At 46.2% G+C, this 22292-nt stretch overlaps 1 protein-coding gene across 2 annotated transcripts in view; it reads left to right on the top strand.

Annotated features, from left to right (window-relative positions):
• Positions 1-22292, top strand: part of LOC135112587 (uncharacterized) — a 53769-nt gene that overhangs the window by 25692 nt on the left and 5785 nt on the right. The window contains exons 7-13 of one of the 2 annotated variants that reach the window (XM_064027073.1): positions 12686-14162; positions 14838-15769; positions 16251-16344; positions 17017-17108; positions 18333-18604; positions 19356-19450; positions 21451-21530. In XM_064027073.1, the coding sequence (XP_063883143.1) occupies positions 12686-14162; positions 14838-15769; positions 16251-16344; positions 17017-17108; positions 18333-18604; positions 19356-19450; positions 21451-21530 (3042 nt within the window). Of the gene's footprint in view, positions 1-12685; positions 15770-16250; positions 16345-17016; positions 17109-18332; positions 18605-19355; positions 19451-21450; positions 21531-22292 lie in introns of both variants that reach the window. The other variant, XM_064027072.1, reaches the window with a different exon arrangement.

Here is a 22292-nt window from a genome sequence, read left to right on the forward strand (position 1 = left end):
GTGAATAATCAAATTTGAATAACCTAATTTAATTGTTTGTTGTGATTGTAAACTATTTTATTTTATTTTATCTTTTTTCATTTATTGGTTTCAAGAATTGTAGCTTTTATTTGTTATAGAGTTATTCTCTCTCTCTCTCTCTCTCTCTCTCTCTCTCTCTCTCTCTCTCTCTCTCTCTCTCTCTCTCTCTCTCTCTCTCTCTCTCTCTCTCTATCTATCTATCTATCTATCTATCTATCTATCTATATCCATCTCGTTTTTTTCAAACCTCGTTTCTGGAAAAAAAAAAGTTTGTGAAAAATACGCATATTTTTGTCGTGTATTTTCCACGTGTTCTCTTTCTTGTTCTGTGTGTTTCCTTTATTCTTTATCAGGTTTTTATGCACTTTCACCCCCTGTGTGCCATTTTTACTGCGCTTTCCACTGTTTCTTTACATTTTAACGTTTTATTTATTTATTTTTTTGTTTTTGTTTTTTTTTTGTTATTATTTTTTTTTTTTTGTTAATCTTCATTGCAATTCTTATTTATCAGTGAAAATTGTTGTCATTTTTCGTTTTCATTTGTGTGTTCACCCTTTCATGAATGTATTAACCTCGTGTGCCTTATATTGATTAATTATAAGAAGATGATAGCATGAGAGAAGTTACAAGAAAGTAATAAACCTACACGGGACCGTCGTTACAAAGCATTCTCTATAATATTTCACTTTCCGTGCAGTAAATTACATATTGATTTAATTTTGCAGGTATACGCTATGGTTAAAAAAAAAAAAAAGAAAATAGACTGATAGTATTCAGGATCTTATATTATGGCACTTATCAATTTATGTTTGTAAATATACGCTGAAATTAAAAGAGAAGGGAGAAACTTGCCATTCAAAACAATATTGTATTTTATTCCTCGTCTTCTCAGCTCATACGCAGTTAGACGCTCCTCCCTTTGCCATCGCTGCCTCAGAAACGCTTGGAGGGACTTGATGTACTGTTTCTTTTTCTCATGTTAGAGGGACACCGGCGAAGGGCAACGAAAAGAGCGGCCCACTGAGGTGCCTGAGGTTACAGCAGCACCTCGCCTCTGTACACAAGGTTACTCTGGTACAGTGAATCTCAAACTGTTGCTTAGTGGCACAGACAGTAAAGCTACATCTTGGACTGTAACGGAGCACCAACCACGCAGTCAGTGTAATATAGGCCTACTAAAACACACAAATATAGGAACATATACTATCTAGGAAAATTAGGACTTTTTTTTTTCGAGTCACAGGGCACGGCTTGCGAATCACTGCTCTGCCATCTCATCCCATTAAATTAATCTGGACATGTTGGCTGAGTCACGGCGATCTACAAAATTTACTCCGACATTTGTTCGGCGAATCACTTTCAAGCGCAAATATTGACCAACACATTCCCACAACTCTCAAAACTTCAAAAAAGTCGAGATACATTTGCAGTGAACAAGTAACCAGTTGATTTTTCATTTAGTCGTTTAGTGAAAGAAACACCGCTGTAAACTAAACCCTTTGATACCATTCCGAGTATTCAACTGAAAACGCGGCACTGAAAGGATTAAAGCAAGTGAACAGGTTTGGATAAAAGGAATAGAGGTGAAAGAGGTTTGGATGACACGTATAGAGGTTTGAGTAAGAAGTAAAGATGTTAGAGGTTTGGATGAGGTTAAAGAGGTTTCGATTAAAAGTATAGAGGTTTCAATAAGAGGTTCATGTGAGAGGTTCATTAGCTGTGTTTGTTTTATGGAAATGCGTACACTGATACGTTGCTGTTTTTTTTTTTTTTTTTTTTAGTGTTTAATGGAATATTCATCGTGTGTGTGTGTGTGTGTTTGTGTGTGTAAATTTTGCACCAGTATCCTGAGTGGGGTTATGCGTTAGTTGGAATGTTGTTGTTACTTTGTTGTTGTTGTTGTTAGTTTGTTTGTTATCGCTGATGTGGTGGGCTGTGGTCGTGGACAAACACACACACACACACACACACGTACGTTCACTCACCCATATACACTCTGTCAGTTCGTTGGTTAGTTTTTCTGTCAGTCTGTCTGTCTGTGTCTGCCAGCCCCCCTTTCTCTCTCTCTCTCTCTCTCTCTCTCTCTCTCTCTCTCTCTCTCTCTCTCTCTCTCTCTCTCTCTCTCTCTCTCTCTCTCTCTCTCTCTCTCTCTCTCTCTCTCTCTCTCTCTCTCTCTCTCTCTCTCTCTCTCTCTCTCTCTCTCTCTCTCTCTCTCTCTCTCACAATTCCATCTCTACTCTGTCCCTTCCTAGTTAACACACACACACACACACACACACACACACACACACACACACACACACACACACACACACACAGCCGAAAGCCTCGCCACGTGTCATAGATCAGAATGCGTACTAATCGATCACCGCGCGTCATCCAGCCATCCATCACCTCTTAAGTCTCCTCTGCCTTGATCTAAAATTGCCCGCTGACTGATCACTTTACTTGGGGTTTCCCGAGTCGAGCGTTTGTGCTGATCTTTTTATACATTCTGAAAGTCCTGGGAAGTTAGAAGGCCACGTAAGGGTCCCTCAGTCAGCCCCTTAAGTTAAATGTCTTGAATTTCAGGGTTTAGGAAATGCGAATTTGAGGTGTTTTGTGATTCCGTATTGAGTTTGCTGGTGAGTAGATTGGTATTATTATTATTATTATTATTATTATTATTATTATTATTATTATGTAGGAGGGACGCAGACCAAGGGCAACAAAAATCCAATAAAAAAAATAAATAAATAAAGCCTCCTGAGATGCTGGTCCCTGAATATTTTATGGGGATTCGGGTTTCAGTAATTGATATACGAGTTTATTGTAGTGTATTAGGTCAGAGGGTGAAACGTGGGAAGGTATCGTAACATAATGACGAGCCACGAGGTTAAAAGAAAATAGGCAAAATGAAGGAAAATGAAGGCGGAGAGACTGGTTTGGTAATAGAGTTTTAAATGGTGGTTTATCAGTTGTTTACATTACATTAGATAAGGTGGTGAGACGTATAGTAACGCATTAATAAGCCTTGAGATCAACATAATAGACAAATTGAACAAAACACAACATAGGAAGGAAAAAAAATGTCATGGAAAATTAATAAAAGATCATCAGGCAATCAAAAAAAATAATGAAAAATTAGAAAAAAAAATCGTCAAAGAGCAACAGAAATAACCTGAGAAAAAATTAAAATTGAAAAAGAATAATAGAAAATTTGAAAAAAAAATCGTCAGGCAAAGAGAGAAAAAAAAGTAACCTGAGAGAAACGTAACATTGAAAAAAAATTGATCGTCATGGAAAATTAGAAACAAAAATATATCGTCAAAGAAATAAATTAATCTAAAGTAAACGGTGAAATTGAAAAATAAATATTGCTATGCCGAACAGGAGATAGCAGGCAGTACAGAGAAGCACAGGGCAGCGGAGGGCGTGCGGCCTTCGTCCATTTAATTGATAATGGCCGCCACTAATCACGCAAATGAATGGGGTGTGACCATATTTTTGCGGCTAATTACATCACGGAGGGAAAATTGTTTAATAATCTGCACGAATTATAACAATCAGAGCGCCTACTCCACTGTTACTTATACTACTAAGCACCTTGTTTACGTTGGAGCTCCTTGGTTACTTTTATCTCTCCATCTTCCCATAAGCTAAACACGTATCAATTAGATTTGTTAGTCCTTTATAGTTACTAAGAATTATGAATCAACTTGTTAATTCTGCAACTCTTTTTCTCGATTTTATTTTCCGTCGTACTAGAAACTAAATTGACTTAACATTTTTGCATCCTCTCCTTGGAAGCTTTCACGTTTTCTATGTACTTGCAGATTTTTGTCAGTTTCCCCTTCATGTAAAAAAAGAAAAAAAAATCTCTTTCTTTTCCACTTGACCGCATTTTCCGGCCTCTCTAGTAGCAGGAGGCAAGAAAGGTGAAGTAGATTGAAAGAATTAGCTCCCAGCCATTTAATTTGGTCACGTTCTGTTTATGTGGGTGTGCTCATCCTGCCAGCCCTCACCTTGCCAACCCAGGACTAGGCACGGACGCAACCACGGCCTCATTAATGTACCTGGAAACCCTTTCACCTTTTGCCTCACCTATTTTTCTAAAGTTGTATATATTTTTTTTTTATTTCCGCGTCACTCGTGTGCTACTTTCACAGATTAACCTTTCAGTGTTTTTATTTTTATTTTTTTTTATTTATTTATTTATTTTATTTTATTTTTTTTTTTGCGCTTTCACTCTTACCACGAAATGTCAAAAAAATAACAATAGCTTTTGGTTTTTGCAGCTTTGACCTCCTCACCTTTGATGGGCGCACTGTATCGATTCCTCGTCACTCTTTCAGCTGTTGTCTTTAACCCATTTATATAATTGAAGATAATAGATGTGTATTCACGTTCTGCGCCCGTAACTCGTTAACCAAACACTGGAAAGGCTCGCTGCGTGTGAAACTTTTAATGTATGCATATATAGTTAGCAGCAACAACCCGAGTGAGGCGATGCACACTCAGCCTTCACTGTCCGAGAAAAAAAAAAAATACCCAGCTGCATAAATATTGGAGGCACGAGTTTTACAGTTCTGTTGTTTTCATGGTGTTTATGAAAATCGTTTATTTGTAGCACGCATTTATAAACGTATACTCTAGCGATGAATAATTTGTTGTCTGCCTATCTTACATTACTCAAATCTATCAACTTCCTAATTTCATCTGTTTTTATTATGAAATTAGTAAGTGAAATGTGGTTAGCGATCCCCGTAGACTTTCAAGCGGTAGATTTTCCTTTAGTGAGTTACATAGACGACCTAACTTGGGGATGCGAGAAAGTGAAAGTACAAGAAAAATAAAGCAAAGCAGAGTGGAAGGACCCAAAGAGAGAGAGGGAGAGGGAAAAAGAGATTGGGGTCAGAAAGATAGTGAGTGAGGGAGAGAGGAAGGAAAGAGGAAAACTTGAGGCACGAAACCTCTTCACTTTGGCCACTTAAAGCAACAGTCTAATGAACCTCTTACTTGTGTGTGTGTGTGTGTGTGTGTGTGTGTGTGTGTGTGTGTGTGTGTGTGTGTGTGTGTGTGTGTGTGTGTGTGTGCGTGCGTGCGTGTGTATGTGTGCGTGAAATTATCATAAATTGCTGGTGTTGGTCCTTTTAGTCGTCGTTGTTGCTATTGTTTTTAATAGCAGTAGTAGTAGTAGTAGTAGTAGTAGTAGTTAGTAGCACCACAAACAACAACAACTAGTACTACTACTACTACTACTACTACTAATAGCAACAGCAATAATGAACTGACCAACTAATTAATAGCAACAAGAACGAAAACAAAGATAACTAACTAACCAACTAATACCACCACCACCACCACCACCACCACCACCACCACCATCAAGGACCATCATCATTAGTGACATTACTGAAAAAAAAAATAACAAGTAGGACTGAAAAGACACAGTTACCTATATGCAATTAACGCTTTACTAATTAGAGAGAGAGAGAGAGAGAGAGAGAGAGAGAGAGAGAGAGAGAGAGAGAGAGAGAGAGAGAGAGAGTATACCCAGCACCTCGCAACATTGATTACCAATAAAGGGAGAAGATGGTTTCTTAAGTGGTGTTTGGGAGCAAGTAGTTTTGGTGGCATGGCATGTTTCTCTCTCTCTCTCTCTCTCTCTCTCTCTCTCTCTCTCTCTCTCTCTCTCTCTCTCTCTCTCTCTCTCTCTCTCTCTCTCTCTCTCTCTCTCTCTCTCTCTCTCTCTCTGCCCGGTGGTGCAAATGAATGGTCCTACACTATTCTCTCAATTTCATCGCCCCATAAAAACCTGGATAGAAATGACCTTTGGCAAACTGACCCTGACCCAGAGAGAGAGAGAGAGAGAGAGAGAGAGAGAGAGAGTTATTAAAAAGTGACATTTTAGTCCAATTAGTTAGTGTCAAGTTAACCTTTTCATTTATTTTTCTCTTCATGAATTGCTTTGTGAAAATATTTTGTGATGTGTGGGTGATAATAATAATAATAATAATAATAATAATAATAATAATAATAATAATAATAATGATAATAATAATAGAAGAAAAGTTTACAATGGTGACTCAACAAACTCGTCCCACTTAATTTCTTTCGCTTTTTCCTCTCTTTATCATCCTCCTATTCTTTTTCTTCCTCTCTTCTATCTCCACTCTCCTTCGTAAACTCCTCTCTTGTCCCTTTCTCTTCTTTTTTCCCCTTTTTCTCCTCTTTTGCGTTCCTCCTTTCTTTTTCATCCTTACCCAAATTCCAGTTTTCTTCTTCTCTCGTTTTCTGTTCCCTGTGTTCCCTCCCTCTCTTTCCTCTCCTCTTCCTCTCTTCCTCCTCCCTCCCTCCTTTAATCCACATCATTAGCAACCTCCTATTGATGTAAACACCTACTTTCTCCCCCATTAACTTCCCTCCCTTCTTCCTTTCCTTCGTTTCTCCCTCCAAACGTCCCTCCTTGCCCTTCCCCCTCTCCCTCCCTACGTCTCTCCCTTTCTCCCATTTATTCATCCATTCTATTTCTTTTTCTCTCTGTCTCTCCTTCTCTCCCTCTCTCCTTCCCTCCTTTCCGCCCTCTCTCCTTCCCTACCTCCCTTCTGAGTGTCACCTGCGGAAAGGAGAGAGAGAGAGAGAGAGAGAGAGAGAGAGAGAGAGAGAGAGAGAGAGAGAGAGAGAGAGAGAGAGAGAGAGAGAGAGTTTTCATCCGGTTTGTTGTTGAAAATTCAAGATCTTAATTAGGAAAAATACGAAGTGGCGGTGGAGAGAGAGAGAGAGAGAGAGAGAGAGAGAGAGAGAGAGAGAGAGAGGGAGAGGGAGAGGAGGGGGGTGTAATTGGCTGGAAATATGTGAATGTTGAGGCACTTCGGTATAATTTCTTTGCGCGGGCTTGGAAAAAGGATGCGGGAGGGAAGGAGGCACAAGAATGAAAACTGCTGGTGGAGGGAAGGAAGAAAGAATTGTATGTACTTGTAAAATCGTCTCGTGTTTTGTGTTTTGTTTGCATTTCGTGTCGTGTCTTGAAATTTGGGTGTTGTAATTTCACTATCCAACTCACTCCACTCACTCATCCATCCACTCATCCAAGTCTACTGCTCCAGCCCTCATTCATCCACCTATTCACTGATGTAGTTCTCCATTATTCCTGTACTCAGTCATCTCACCTTTTCCTTCACTGTCCCAGCCTTACTAATCCGTTTATTCACCTTCTTTTTACTATCGCAGCTCTTACTCATCCGTCTACGCATTTTTTATATATTTTTTTTACTGTCCTGTCCCTTGCTCATCCATCTATTCACCTGTTTTCATTGTACATGCCACCTTTTACTCATCTATTCACCTACGTTTGTTATTCTATCCCTTACTCATCCATCTACACACTTACTTATCTTCTACTCATCCGTCTTCTTTACTATACCTTCATTCATCCACCTGTACTCGTCATCCACTTCATCCACTGTTCCACTTTACCCGCCTACTCCCGTAAATTCTCCCTTGTCTTTTACCTTCCACTTATTCACTCACTTTACTTCCTCTCTCTCCTCTCCTCTCACTCCCGTACATCCACCTCCGCGCTTTCACCCAGCGGAGCCACTCAGGAAGAGACTGGAGTGGCTGGTGCTTAGTGGATCACGTTGAACCAATTTGCTCAGCCTGATGTGACCCTTGGGCCAGGAAAGCCTCGAGCCTCCAGCGACATGAGGAACAAAAGTTTGGTCAAGTTTCCACAAGTCGCGTCGGGGCGTGATAAAAGCGAGGGGTTTGTGCCGCTACAGTGACTATCCGCGGGGCTCAGAATACGTGGCGTTGTGTATCCTTGGCCACCTGTCAGCGCTCCCACCTGTCAATACACCTGAGGGAAATATTTTTAGGCTGAGACGCTCACAACCTTAGGGCGGCGGGGAGGGAGGGTGAGGAAGTACTAACCTGGTACAGCAGGCATTGTTCTGGTGATGTATTGCGAAGGGTGCCGGAGAAGGTGCGTGTGGAGGTGCCGTGAGGAGCATCTTGGAACATCTCGCCCCACGCCCGTGACTGCCGCTCTGCCCGCAAATGGTCGCTTCTTCCCGGCCGCTGAAAGGAAATGATGAGGAAAATGGCAACTTCCTGCGTCCACTTGTCCTCGCCTGATTTCCTTGCTGCTCCTCCCTGCCGTGTGTGCCGCGCCGTGCAGGGCTGCTGGGGAATGTAAGCCTGGCACTGCTGGCTTACGCAATGAAGAGCCTGTTGCTGCTTCGGGAAAGAGAAGGTTGGCAGGACGTGGCTAGATGTTAAAATACCTACTTTTTTCTTTCCTTCTCCATTTCCGGCAGTGTGTGGGTCTTTCGTGCGGATACGTAGTAGTGAGTCAAGGCCAGCACGCGGAATTGTAGTGGCTCTCTGAAGGGTGATGTCGCCCTTTGCCTCAGTGGTGCAGTTCCCCAGTGTCGCTACTCACGGCAGGGTGTCCAGAATGATCTCAGTGTTGGAAGAGACCACTCAGCGACAGGGGTTTATGTTCTTAGGTCCATCCCAGCCACTCTCGCGATACTTAGCTACCTAGTACAAGCCATCTCTGTCCCTTCCCGTTCCAACACCATTTTTTTTTTTTTTTTTTTTTTTATCCCCATCACATCATTTCTCATTTTCATTCTTTTTTTTTTTTGCCTATCCCAGTTCCTTCCCGTCTCTTTCCATTCCAGTTTTATCGCTTCCCACCCCCACCCCATCGCTTCCAATTCCACCCCTTCCCATCCCTTTCCATCCCAGTTCTCTTCCCATCCCTGTCCAATCCCTTCCCAACTCAATTCCATCCCCCATCCCTTCCCATCCCATCCCATCTCCGAGTGTTCCCTGGTTGGTCTGCTCCACAGCTGCACACGGAGCCGTCAGTTGGCTAAGCGTACACACAAGGAGTGGACTAATTGAGTGGATTCCTGCACTCCACGCGCTTCAGAACGCACCAGTGTTCTTGGGCAGGCTGTTGATGGCAAGGAGGGTTTGATTCAGTGCAGCGAGAGGCAGGGCGGACCTTGTGAGGCCTCGTGAAGTGCTGCAAGGTTACTGCTTTGATCACGCGTTCACTTCACACACGGCAAGTTATAGCGGAGGGGGAGAAGGTGGGAGGGGGAGCATAAACAACTCCATTCCAATGCAAGTGTAGTGTGTGAGCATTGCCACTGACAGCTGTTTACATTACTTGATGCTGGATAATACCTCACTCTGCCGCCTGCACTGCCCGCCACCTGTACGTGACTTTAATAGACTGTCAGAGATTCCATGTAGCTGCCCTAATGGAACTGTGATGGAAAAATGGGATCCTTCACACGAATTACATTATGCAGAGTAATGCCTCACTTCACTGACCGACTGGTTGGCTGGATGGCTGGCCGGGGCTGGCTGGCTGGCTGGCTTCATTACCCTCATTGTGTGCACGTGACCTGAATACCTGTGGAAGGAATCAAGAAGCGAGAAGTAATAATAATAACAAATACCTTTCATACTTAAACCTGCATACGTCTGCCCCTCCCTCCCCCACACACCCACGCGCACACACACCTGCACCCCTTTGACCCAGACACACCTCCCACACACCTGTCTCACCCGTTACGCCCACACCTTGTTTCGGGGCGTGTCATGAGCATTCACACAGCTGGTTGTCTCCCACTTTCTCCCAAGCTCCTCCCACGGTACCTCCCACGCTCCTCCCACTCCCCCCTCACCTGTTTCACTCTCCCCCTCCTGGTATATCGTATCTGAGAGTGAATATCCCAGGCCTTCTCTAACCTACACAAGCAGATGGTCCTCCTCCTCCTCCTCCTCCTCCTCCTCCTCCTCCTCCTCCTCCTCCTCCTCCTCCTCCTCCTCCTCCTCCTCCTTCCATCTCAGATTCTCCCGATGGAATTGCTGATGAGAAAATACGATGAATGCAGATGTGGAATACTGGAGAGAGAGAGAGAGAGAGAGAGAGAGAGAGAGAGAGAGAGAGAGAGAGAGAGAGAGATGGATGGAAACTCAAGCTGAAATGAAAATATTTTAAGAAAGCAAAAGAGAAAAGCAACGTTACCCTCTCTCTCTCTCTCTCTCTCTCTCTCTCTCTCTCTCTCTCTCTCTCTCTCTCTCTCTCTCTCTCTCTCTCTCTCTCTCTCTCTCTCTCTCTCTCTCTCTCTCTCTCTCTCTCTCTCTCTCTCTCTCTCTCTCTCTCTCTCTCTCTCTCTCTCTCTCTCTCTTGACTCGTATACTTAAGCCCCCTATAAGGAAACACAGCCCGGCGCATAGTTCACGTCACTGGCAGAAAAATAACGAGTAATTTCTCTCTTTTTACGCCTCGATTCTCCGTGTCCTTCTTGCCCCAACGCCGCGGTAAGAATTGTCTCCTTCCGTGGGATTCATGTGTCGGTCCTTCGTCGTGTTATTTTCCTCCTTTTTCCTTCTTTTTTTTTTCCTTCTCCCTTCTTTTTTTCCGTATCTTTCTCTTTCTTCTTAATTTTTATCTGCCTTGTGTCTGTTTTTCCCCTTCTTCCTTGTACTCTTTTTTCTTTTCCAGTTTTTTTTCTTTTTTCTGGTTTTCTTTTTCTTTTCTTCTTTTCTTTTCCTTCTTTTCTTCTTCTCCTTCTCCATCTCCAATAGTTTCCTTCTTCAGTTTTTCTTTTCTTTTTAGTATTTTTGTTTTTCTACTACTACTACCACCACTACTACTACCACCACCACCACCACCACCACTACTACTACTACTACTACTACTACTACTACTACACTTCTCATACTTTTTCCAGAGCTTCTCCTGTTTATCCCCTTTCTCTTCCTGATTCTCTCTCTCTCTCTCTCTCTCTCTCTCTCTCTCTCTCTCTCTCTCTCTCTCTCTCTCTCTCTCTCTCTCTCTCTCTCTCTCTCTCTCTCTCTCTCTCTCTCTCTCTCTCTCTCTCTCTCTCTCTCTCTCAAGGGGCTGATTTTTATACCCTGCTTGGATACGCTCACTGTCCAACTCTCGCCTCTCTCTCTCTCTCTCTCAGATGGTCTTTTCTTTTCCTCCTTCCTTACTCTCTCCTCTTTCCTCTATTTTTTTTTATTTGTGTCTATCTCGTTTTTTATCCATTTGGCTTCTTCATATTCTGTTTAGTCTTCATATTCTGTTTTTTTTTTCGTTTTTCTTTATTTTTTCTTCGTCTTGGTTTTATTAGTATTTTTCTGCTCCTTTTCTTTTATTTTTTCCTCCTCCTCCTCCTCCTTTGTCTGTGTTTCTACTTCTCGTACTGTATATTCCCCTTAAACATCCTTAAATGGTCCAACAGATGTACTAGTTCTTCATTTGTGTTCCTTTATACTCCAGCTCCTCCTCCTCCTCATCATCATCATCATTCTTCCGTTACTTCATTAACATCGTAACATAAATTCTTCTCATTCTCTCCATTCTCACTCAATTTACTCAATTTTCCTTGTTTCCATTATACTCGTACTTTCTTCCTTTCTTCCCTTTCTTCTTCCCTTCCCTCTCCTTCCCTCCACTCTCCCTTCCTCCTTGCTTATTTCCCTTCCTAGTTTCTCCTCCGCTATCTTTCTCTGTCTCTTTCTCTCCCATAAAGTGACTATTGCATGGTCCCTTGTCAGTGAGAGAGAGAGAGAGAGAGAGAGAGAGAGAGAGAGAGAGAGAGAGAGAGAGAGAGAGAGAAAAATTTTTTTTTGGTTAATAATTGAAAGGGGGTAAGAAAAACACGAAATAATGAGATGGTATATAATGAGAAATCAAATATGATGAAAAGAAAAACATTAAGAAATAAGAGGAAAGGGAAAAAGGAAAAACAACTAAGAAAAAGAAAGAGTATAGTTACGTAAGGAAGAAGAAGAGGAGGAGGAGGAAGAGGAGGAGGAGGAAGAGGAGGAGGAGGAGGAGGAGCAGCGTATATGAGTGAGATGTGTGGTTGTGAAAGGGCAACAGTCTAGACACACACACACACACACACACACACACACACACACACACACACACACACACACACACACACACACACACATTTCAGCGTTCTAATTGAAACTGGCATTACCCTTGTGCAGCAGTCCTCTTTAAAGGTCACGTTGTTGTTGTTTTTGTTGTTGTGCGTAGCGGCAGCGCTGGTGGTGGTGGTGGGTTGGTTGAAACAATGGAACAATACACATAAGTAAATGTTATGAATGAGGGTGATGACTCCATGGTATTCTCTCTCTCTCTCTCTCTCTCTCTCTCTCTCTCTCTCTCTCTCTCTCTCTCTCTCTCTCTCTCTCTCTCTCTCTCTCTACTAAAACCTTCAATTCACATCCGCTCTCTCCTGCAGCATCCCCCAAGCCTCGTCTCCCACCTCATTTCCTACAAACTGGTGTTCGCCCCTTCCCTGTCCCCTCCCGTCGCTCTAAACTCTCTTTAAACTCTCTTTTCTCTCCTAAAAACGTGATCCCTCTGCCCTTCCCCTCTCTCGATTTTTGTCATTCCTCTCTCTCTCTCTCTCTCTCTCTCTCTCTCTCTCTCTCTCTCTCTCTCTCTCTCTCTCTCTCTCTCTCTCTCTCTCTCTCTCTCTCTCTCTCTCTCTCTCTCTCTCTCTCTCTCTCTCTCTCTCTCTCTCTCTCTCTCAATATCGTCCTGTTATTCTCCTCCTCTCTTCTTGTTCGTCCTCTCCCCCGCCGTGCCTTTATTCCTTCTCCCCTGATCTCGTCCCTTCCTCCGCAGAGTCGGTTCAGCAGCTCCGTCGGGGACCTGCGTCGCGGCGGCGGCCAGGAAGAGGGCGTGCTGGTGGTGGACCTCGGGCAGGGGCGGGCCAGAGGGCCGCCCGCCGCCTCGTCCTCGTCTACATCGTGCTTCAAGTCTCGTAAACTTCAGATCCGTCAAGGGGAGGTGGAGGAAGAATTGGAGTTGGCCGACGAGGATGATGAGTACTCCGCTCCTCTTCGCCCCTCCAGTGCGCCCGTCTCGCCCCCCATCTCGGCCCCTGTCTCGGCTCCCGTCTCTCCACCGACCACCGCCCCGCGTGTGAAGCTCACTCCTGCTACTCCACCTGAGTTTCAGTTTGTAGTGGAACATGACGACCCCCGGACTGCCCCGCGGAGCATCAAACCGTCGAAGGCGGCCAAGGTGAAACGCGGCAAGGGTGGCGGAGGACGAACTGGCGGCGGTGGCCGAAGTGGAGGCGGCGGCAGGAAACGAGGCTCCCGGCCAGGCAGGAGCGGCGGCGGCGGGATTGTCACCGGCCCCGTGGAGGAGGTGATTTTGAACCTGGACAGCGAGCAGCCGACAGCCGCTGCGCCCCTGGTGAGAGGGGCGAGCGGCGACAACAGTGCCTTAGCCAACCACCATCCTGAGGACGCCGAGGTGTTTGAGGACGAGGAGAACGAGGAGCAGTACGATGACGAGGACGATGAGGATGATGGCATTGTGATCGAGGACGACAAGACTGGCCTCAAGAGCCGCCTGGCCCCCAAGAAGACGCTCGGCGGCAAGGTGAAGGACAAGCTGTTCCCCAACAGACACCTGCCCAAGGTGAAGAAGATGGACCGCGCCAAGAAGGTGGAGAAGTACGTGGACTCCCTAGTGGTGGAGGACCTGAACCACCGGGGCCGCGTGACCCCTGTGCTGCCTGGCGAGGACCGCCTCACACATGAGGACTTCACGCGCACCAGAAATCGCATCTTGCAGACGCGGCCCAAGAATTTCCACGAGGGCGCCGAGGAAATCATCACTCTGGAGTCACCGCCTCCCCCACGTCGCACGGAGGTGGACCTGAGGGCCGAGCAGGGCGCCAGGAGGAGCGAGATGAGGCTTGAGGGCATCGATGACGTGCCGCAGCGGCCCCCGGTGCTGGCCCAGGACAGCTTCACCGCGCCCGCCACCGTGCTGTCGCCGGAGGATTACGAGGACTACATTGGAGAGCCCGTGGAGAAAGACTACCCGGAGCTGGCGGGCCCCGTCGAGCCGCCCAGACCCGCCACGCCTGTTTCCCCCCCACCTTCCCTACCGCCCCAAGACTCATTTGATTACGCCCCTCAAGAACCTGTCGCCCCAGAGCCCGAGGAAATCCCGCAATACTACAGCGAGGAACCCCCGCCCGCCCCCGAGCCCGCCCCGCTGGCCGTGGAGGAGACCACGCCCTCAGGTCCTCTCTCAGGATCAGCCTCGATGAACTTCATGGACGACCACAGCCCCACCAACGGTAACGGTGACTTCTACCGCCGCTGCGTAGCAAGATGTCCCCGCCAGCCCCCCAGACCCGCCTGCGGTAGTTTTAGCCTAGCCTCCTCCAGTAGCCCCGTCACCACCCCCAGCGGCTGTAGTAGAGGGTTGCCGCGTAGTCCCCCAATCCACCTCCTGAACAATAACGAAAGCATTAATAGTTTCGCTAGCCACTTTAGGACTAGTTGCGTGGCGAGTAGTGACCTTGTGAGTGGCGGTGAGAAGCGGCCAAAGAGGACCGTGAGTGTGAGTAGCTCCTCCGCCAACGACTCCTCCAGGAACAACAGTACAAGTGCTTCTGAACACAGTAGTATGTCTATAAGTAGTGCGTCGAGTAGTGTGTCGAATGTTAACAAAAACAGAACCAAGCTCTTTCTGCCGACGAGTACAACGAGTTTGCCAGAGATCTCAGTAGAGCCCCCCACCCCCCAGGCGCCCAAGCCCAAGGACGTCATTGATCGCGAGAACAAGATCAAGTACGACCTGCTGGTGCCGGGTTACCGCAGTATGTTCCTCACCGTGCCCGGCGTGGACGACGACTGTAGCGATAGATTCCTCCCTAAGTATTCCCTTGACAGCGACGATGACGATGACAGTAGTAGTGAGGAAGACGATGACGTTGTTCATAAACCAAAGGTTTTGGGCTCCCTCACAGGTCTGGCGGAGGGCCGCGGCCTGAAGCGGTACGGCAGCAGCTGCGACATCGCCAAGCTAGCAAAGGGCTTCCCTGAGGAGGAAGCGTACCAACAGTACACCCAGAACGACTACTGCGATGACGACTACAACGGGAACTTCAACGCCAACCACCGCATGTCTAAGGTTGGCGGCACGGGGTCCGGCCCCTTCGTGGCAGGTAAGCTGGCCATGTTCGAGAAGGTGGTGGAGGAGGAGCACCAGAAGTTCATTGAGGGCCAGGAGGTGAGGAAGAGAATCTTCCGCGCGCCAAGGAAGAGCGGCGAGTACATCGAGAAGTTCTACAGCCCACAGGTCATCAGCAGCGTCGACGCGCGTGCCATCGACAGGAACCAGAGTCCTCCCTACGAGGACGAGTACGACAACCTGGACCACTCCAGACCCTGCACGCCCCGGGATGTGGAGACGCCCTACGGGGGCCACACCAGCCCGCGCCGCACCTCCACCTCCAACTACACGTACCGCTCCTCAGACTCCAGCAACGTGTACACCAGCAAGCCCTCCTCCCCTCTGCCGCGCGCCACCTCTCCGCCCACCAAGCCCATCTCACCCCCTCTGACAAGCAGACTCTCTTCCCCCAGAGCCAGATCCCCCTCCCCCGTGGCCAAGTCCCCCTCTCCCGTGGCCAGGTCTCCCTCCCCATCAGGCAGGTCTTCCTCCCCATCAGCCAGGGCCCCATCCGCAGCGGCCAGCAGCAACTACCACGATGACTATGACTTGTACCCAGAGAGGCCAATGTCGCCCACCTCCACCTTGTACAAAGCTGAGACGCGCCAGGTGACGCCCGCTCACGGCGGCATCAGGTTAGGCTCCGGCAGCGAGCCCAGGACTAGCCCAGACGCCGGCAGGCAGCGACTCGGCTACCAGGAGAGTCTGGAGCAGCGCACTGACGAGGTGGGCGCCGTGAAATACTCCCTCACTGACCCGCTCCCTCCCCTGGTGCCCTGACCTTTAACCCCTTCATCTTACATCCCTCCTTCACAGTGCCCTCCCCTTAGTGTTGTACCATGCACCACCTAGAGTGGCGGTGTTCACTACTAGCAGTAACAATCCCAAAAAGATTCCCCCTTAATTCACCAGCCACCAGCTCCCTCACCCCTCCATTAACTCATCAGCCCGCGGCCCTGTGCACATCACGCTTCACGTCCCCTTGAAGCACCAGTAACGCTTTCTTACACGAATCACCTCCCCTCACCTGCACTCCTCTCCTTAGTCACCCCTTTAGTGCCTCCCCACCTGTCTCCACTTACCTGCCACCTTAACGTCTCATAAGCTTCCACCACAGCACCACTTCAGCCCCTCCATCACCTCTTCCACCAGCCACTCCACCTGCCCCCTCACCTCACCTGTTCACTGCCTCCCTCCCTTCCGCCAGGTGCTGGAGATGTTGGATATGAGTTACCTGGACGAGGCGCCTGCACCCTCACGCCACTCACGCTCCTCTGCCTCGCCTCCTCCTGCAGCACGTGGTGAGTAGTCCTTCTTCCTTCCCTCTTTAGATTTTTTCTTTTTTTTTCTTATCTTCTTTCTTTATTTAATAATTGTATATAATAGATTGATAGATAGATCGAGGCCAATAAATATATCATTCAGTCTTTTTCCTTGTTTCTTTCTTTAGTTGTTTCCTTCTTTCTTTTCTTCAAGTATTTTCCCTTACTTTTCTTCCTTAGCCTTTCTTCTTCTTAATCTTCTTCCTCCAATATTTCCTTGTCTCGTTCACCACCTTTTTTTCTTTTCCTTTCTCTTCCTGTCCTATTTCCTCCTTCCATCTTTTCTTGTCTCCTTCACTTCACTTTTTTCATCTTTTCTCCTACTCTATCCTTTTCTTTTTCTTTTCTTTTTTTCTTTTCCTGCTCCCTCCTCCTTCTTTTCCATATTCATGAGTCTTGTTTTTCCACTTTCGTATCTTACAAAATAAGAATGATAGTAATGATATCACAACAACAATTACTACTACTAATACTAACATTACTACAACACCCACCGCGACCACCACCACCACCACAACAACAACAACAACAACAACAACAACAACAACAATAGGAAACAACACAGGTAATATTCTACAGGAGAAGGAATAGAGGAGGAGGAGGAGGAGGAGGAGGAAGGCATTAAAACCCCATGACCTCAATATCCATCAGGTCGGGAGGAGGTGACCAGGAGCAGCGCGTCGAGGTCACCGCCACCTGACCTCTCCTTTGACCAACTGGATGACGTGTTCGATATTGAGGAGGTGCGTGACCTTGGCTGACCCAGAGAGAGAGAGAGAGAGAGAGAGAGAGAGAGAGAGCGCCAATAACACTCGTGAATTTTTTTTTCGTTCACTCATCTGTCTTTCTCCCTTAATGCCCCCCCTCCTCCCCTCTTTTCCCCTAACCTCCCTCCCCTAAGAAGTCCCTCCCTACTCTCCCCCCATAGCTACTTCCCCTCACTCTTTACTCCCTCTCCTGCTGCCCTTTAATCTACCATCCTCATTCTCCTCCTCCTCCTCCTCCTCCTCCTCCTCCTCCTCCTCCTCCTCCTCCTCCTCCTCCTCCTCCTGCTCGCGGCCAAGCAACAAAGCCAACTTTCACATTCATTTTCAATTTACTCACTGCCTCTATTCCTCCGCGTTATCCCAGTTATCATCCCTTCCCCTCTTTTATCACAAATTCTTTCCTGTCCAGCGTATACCAGGCGTTCCTCTCCTTTAATGTTGGCCCTTTGCATCGTAATTTCGCCTTTATCTCCCTTTGTCGTGCTGTTTATCTCTCATTCCCTTGTTTATCACGAGTTACCTTCATTTTTCATGTTCTCGTTTACGTTTTATCGGAGTTTCTTTTGTGTTCCTTATTTACCTCTCAATTTCCTCATTTCCTCCATCATCTAGTTGTGTTGTGTCTTTCCCTATTCCCCATTCATAAGCCATTACACTCTCTACCTATTTCTCCTCCATTACACCCTTACTAACCGCCTATTTTAACTAACCTTCAGTCTGCTATGCCCTGTTTAAGTTTTTGTTCACCCTGCCACGCCCACTCCTGTGTTCCCTTCCCCTGTCACCACCTCACCCTGCTACTCTCATTTCTTCACCACTTCTCTCCTCACCCTCCATTCATCACCATCTCACCTTGCTAGTCATTCTATGCACCCTTCTCTCCTTTCACTGTCCCATCCTTTTCATCTTATCCCATATTATTCTTTCATCTTTTTCATTGTCCCCTTCACTGCCACATCCACGTGCCATAGTTTCCCTTCATCCTTATTCCCTTTCATCGTCTCCTCATTGCCGCCTCGTCCACGCAGAACCTTCCCTCCATCCTTCTCTTCCATTTCGTCTCTTTGTTACCGAATCTTGCCAATACCTTTCTTTTATTCTTCTCTTCCCTTTCATCTTATCCTTACCATTCTCTCCTCCATCCCTCTCTCATCCTAACACACCACTTACCGCCCTCTCACCCACTCTTCCACCATCCAGGAGGACGTCATGGGCTCCACTACATCACTTGGGCAGAAAAAGCGCTCCGCCCCCCGCCCGCCCACGCCTCCACACGGGGCTGCCGCGTCGCCCCCAGCCGAGGGTAAACTAGGGGCGTTCTTCAAGGGGAAGCTGGGTAAGGACTCCTCTGCCCCCAAAGAGAAGAAGGAGAAGAAGAAAGACAAGAAAGATAAAGGCAAGGACAAGGAAAAGAAGGAGAAGGTGAAGAAGGAGGAGAAAGGAGCAACGGGAGGCGCCGCAGGAGGGAAGAGGTGAGGGTTAGTCCCTGGAGGAAGGTTGTGTGGTGGTTGTGTGTTGTGGTGGGCTCAGGCTGGTGGTTCCTTCTGCTTATCTTCACTATTCACAGCCTTCAGTTTTCATCTTCACTATTCACAGCCTTGGGTTTTCATTAACAGTGAAAAATTGTTTGCATGGGTTCATAAAAAGAGAATAGGAAGTTTTTTGTTGTTCATTTTAGGCGCCAAAGTATCACATCCTTTAGTGTAGTAATGTAAAAAAAGATGGATAGGTTATGAAAAGATATTATGAAGTGGAGAAAGGTTTTAGTGAATAGACAAAAAAAAAAAAAAAGATCAGAAACGTTCATTTTGTGTCCAGCGTTGATGGAACATTAGTATGATTCCATTTTTGCGTGCTCCGCCCTGGCCGTGACTCATCAAGGCACGCGGACGTAAAACGCGAAAAAAAGTATAATTTCCCATTTACGAGAACAACAGAATTTTATACCCGTGGCTTTCCAATGAGTCGCAATAGATGACAACAGTTTTTTTTTTTTTTTTGCTGCAATTTCTCACTCGTTAAAAATCCCCGGGTGAAATTTACCATCAAAGAACAGGCAATTACCATACCGACAAATAATTATTTCGCGGACCAAACTGGAGTCCAAACAATTTGCATAATAAGTGTATTTTTAGCACAACAGTCTAATCAAAGAGCTACTCAGTCACCCTAATGTCCGTGTGTGTGTGTGTGTGTGTGTGTGTGTGTGATCTCCACCAACAGGTTCCAGCTTTTTGGTGGCGCCAAGAAAGCAAGCGAGCCGCAGAGCCCAACTCAGGACAGCCCCCAAGCCTCCCCGAAGAAGGACAAGGGTGGAGGTGAGTGTTTGGCAGGGCGGCGAGGGAAGGAGACAAGGGAGTGAGGGAGAAGCGATTCCTGAGTTCAGTAGAATAAGGAAAGACAAAAGACACAAGTATCTCATTTTCTGAAGGATGAGACGAAGGACAAGTTTGGGGATGAGTGAGGGAGGAGGACAGAGTGAAGGAGAAGCGATGCGTGAGTGGAGCAGAATAAGGAAAAAGGAAAGAAGTATCTAATTTCTTGAAGGGCGAGGAGGAAGAGAAGGCTGAAGGTGACTGTGGGGTTGAATGAGGTAAAGCAGGAAGACAAGGGAGCGAGGGACAAGACAGTGTGTTGAGTCCATGAGTAGAATGAAGGAAAAGAAAGGAAAGTGTATATTTTGGAGGGTGAGGGGAGCAAAGGTGGTAGTGAGGGTAACTTGAGCGAAGTGAGGAAGACGAGAGTGAGGAGGCAAGACAAGGACAGTGAGGGAAAAGACAACAGGTAAGTATGGATTAGAATGAGGGAAGGGAAAAAGACAACTATTTATTTATTTTTTTTTTATTTATTTATTTTTGGGGGGGGGATCAGGACAGAAGAGACAAGATTTTATTGCATTATTTTACTGCCTTCTTTCCATTCGTCTTAAATCATGAGTTTTTATGTATTTTTTTTTATTAAGTCATTATCTACTTCTTTTTTCTTTTTTCATTTTTCCCCATCAGTATCTTTCGTTTCTCATAAGTCAATTACGCAGTTTTCCTTACCTATTTTTTTCTCCCTTTCGTTCTTTCCTTTCCCTTTTTCTTTCTCTCCTTTCTGTCCTTTTCATTTACGCAGTTTCCTTTTCTATTTTTCTTCCTTTTACTGTTTCCTTTTTCCCTTTTTTTCTCTCCTTTTCGTCCTTTGTTTCATATTCTCCAATTCTTCTTTATCATCATCTTACTATCTTCCTTCTCACCTGCCTTGTCATTATTTTCTTCTTTGTCTTCTTCCTACATATTTCTTTTTGTTTTTTTTCCCTCTTTTCTTTCCTTCTAATACTTTCCTCCATTATTTCTGTCATCGTTTTCCTCGTCTTTATTTCTTCTCCTCCGCCGCCTCCTTCCTTCTTCACCTCCATTTTTTCTCACTTCCCATTCAATTCTTCACCTTCCTCTTCCTCCTCCTTCATTCATTTTTTTTCCTACATATTTGCTCTTGCTTCCTTCTTTGTTCTCCTCCTTGAATTTCTCTCTTTCGTTTGCTTTTACTTTTTTTTCTCTTTTTGTTTCCATATTTGTTTTCTCACCTTACCTCGTTGATTCTTTCCTGCTTTGCTTCCTTCTTTTTGTATCTCTCTCTCTCTCTCTCTCTCTCTCTCTCTCTCTCTCTCTCTCTCTCTCTCTCTCTCTCTCTCTCTCTCTCTCTCTCTCTCTCTCTCTCTCTCTCTCTCTCTCTCTCTCTCTCTCTCTCCTTTTCTCCATTATTTTTCTAACGTATCAATATTTCCCTCTATTACCCTCAAGTTTCCCTGCTTTCCCCTCCCCCCTCCAATTCATTTATTTTTCCCCTCCCTCGAAGTCTCATTCTTTCTCCAGCTTATTTTCTCCCGCTGTTTTTATGCTACCTTTCCGCTGGCCCACCTTCTCTCTCTCTCTCTCTCTCTCTCTCTCTCTCTCTCTCTCTCTCTCTCTCTCTCTCTCTCTCTCTCTCTCTCTCTCTCTCTCTCTCTCTCTCTCTCTCTCTCTCTCTCTCTCTCTCTCTCTCTCTCTCTCTCTCTCGCTTTTGTTCTGACCTCTCACCTTCTTGTATCCTTTGACGTTCCTCTGCTCAAAACACACCCCTCAATTCTCTCTCTCTCTCTCTCTCTCTCTCTCTCTCTCTCTCTCTCTCTCTCTCTCTCTCTCTCTCTCTCTCTCTCTCTCTCTCTCTCTCTCTCTCTCTCTCTCTCTCTCTCTCTCTCTCTCTCTCTCTCTCTCTCTCTCTCTCTCTCTCTCTCTCTCTCTCTCTCTCTCTCTCTCTCTCTCTCTCTCTAATCATACATCTTCCGCCTCAGGTAAACGCCGTCTCTTTGGCCGCGGCAAAGAAAACTTCCTGGGCCGCTCTCCCCAGGTGCAACAGACCTCCGACCCGCAGGTGAGTGCCCATTTGTTCACCTGTCGTGTGTTACCTGCGGGCACCCAACCATCGAGGCCTCCTGCTCCCCTTAACGCTCCTTACCTCTGGCGCTCACTCAATACTCTTGCTTCTCTCGCTTCCCTAACCTTCCTTTTTTGCCGTCCCCCTTTTCTCTCTTTTGCGGTTGAGGTGACACAGGTAAGAGTGATGGACGGGAGAGAGAGAGAGAGAGAGAGAGAGAGAGAGAGAGAGAGAGAGAGAGAGAGAGAGAGAGAGAGAGAGAGAGAGAGAGAGAGAGAGAGAGAGAGAGAGAGAGAGAGAGAGAGAGAGAGAGAGAGAGAGAGAGAGAGAGAGAGAGAGAGAGAGAGAGAGAGAGAGATGAAAGGTATGATAAATGGGTTAGGAAATTTGGGTAAAAGGTTTTGTGTGTGTGTGTGTGTGTGTGTGTGTGTGTGTTCATTAGCATTTGCCTGACTGTTTTTCATCCATTTTTCTTATTACGAGTACTTTAATTTACTTATGACGTGAATGTAGTACCTCGTTCAAGATTACAAATACCTTTACTTTTTTACATACTTTATCCTGCCTCGTGTCGTGCGTTCATTCCAAACCTTTGTCGATGCTTGTTCCTTCCTCTCCCTGCTTATGTCCTGCCTGTGTCCTGCCTGCCTCCTGCTTGTCGCTTCTCGTGCCCGTGCTTACGTTTTCTGTTGGCCTTTTAGCTTGTGTTCCTCTGCTTGTATTCCATCCCTGCCTCCCTCCCTGCCTGTGTTGCTGCAG

Source organism: Scylla paramamosain, chromosome 24, assembly GCF_035594125.1.
Source record: "Scylla paramamosain isolate STU-SP2022 chromosome 24, ASM3559412v1, whole genome shotgun sequence".
Lineage (NCBI taxonomy): Eukaryota > Metazoa > Arthropoda > Malacostraca > Decapoda > Portunidae > Scylla > Scylla paramamosain.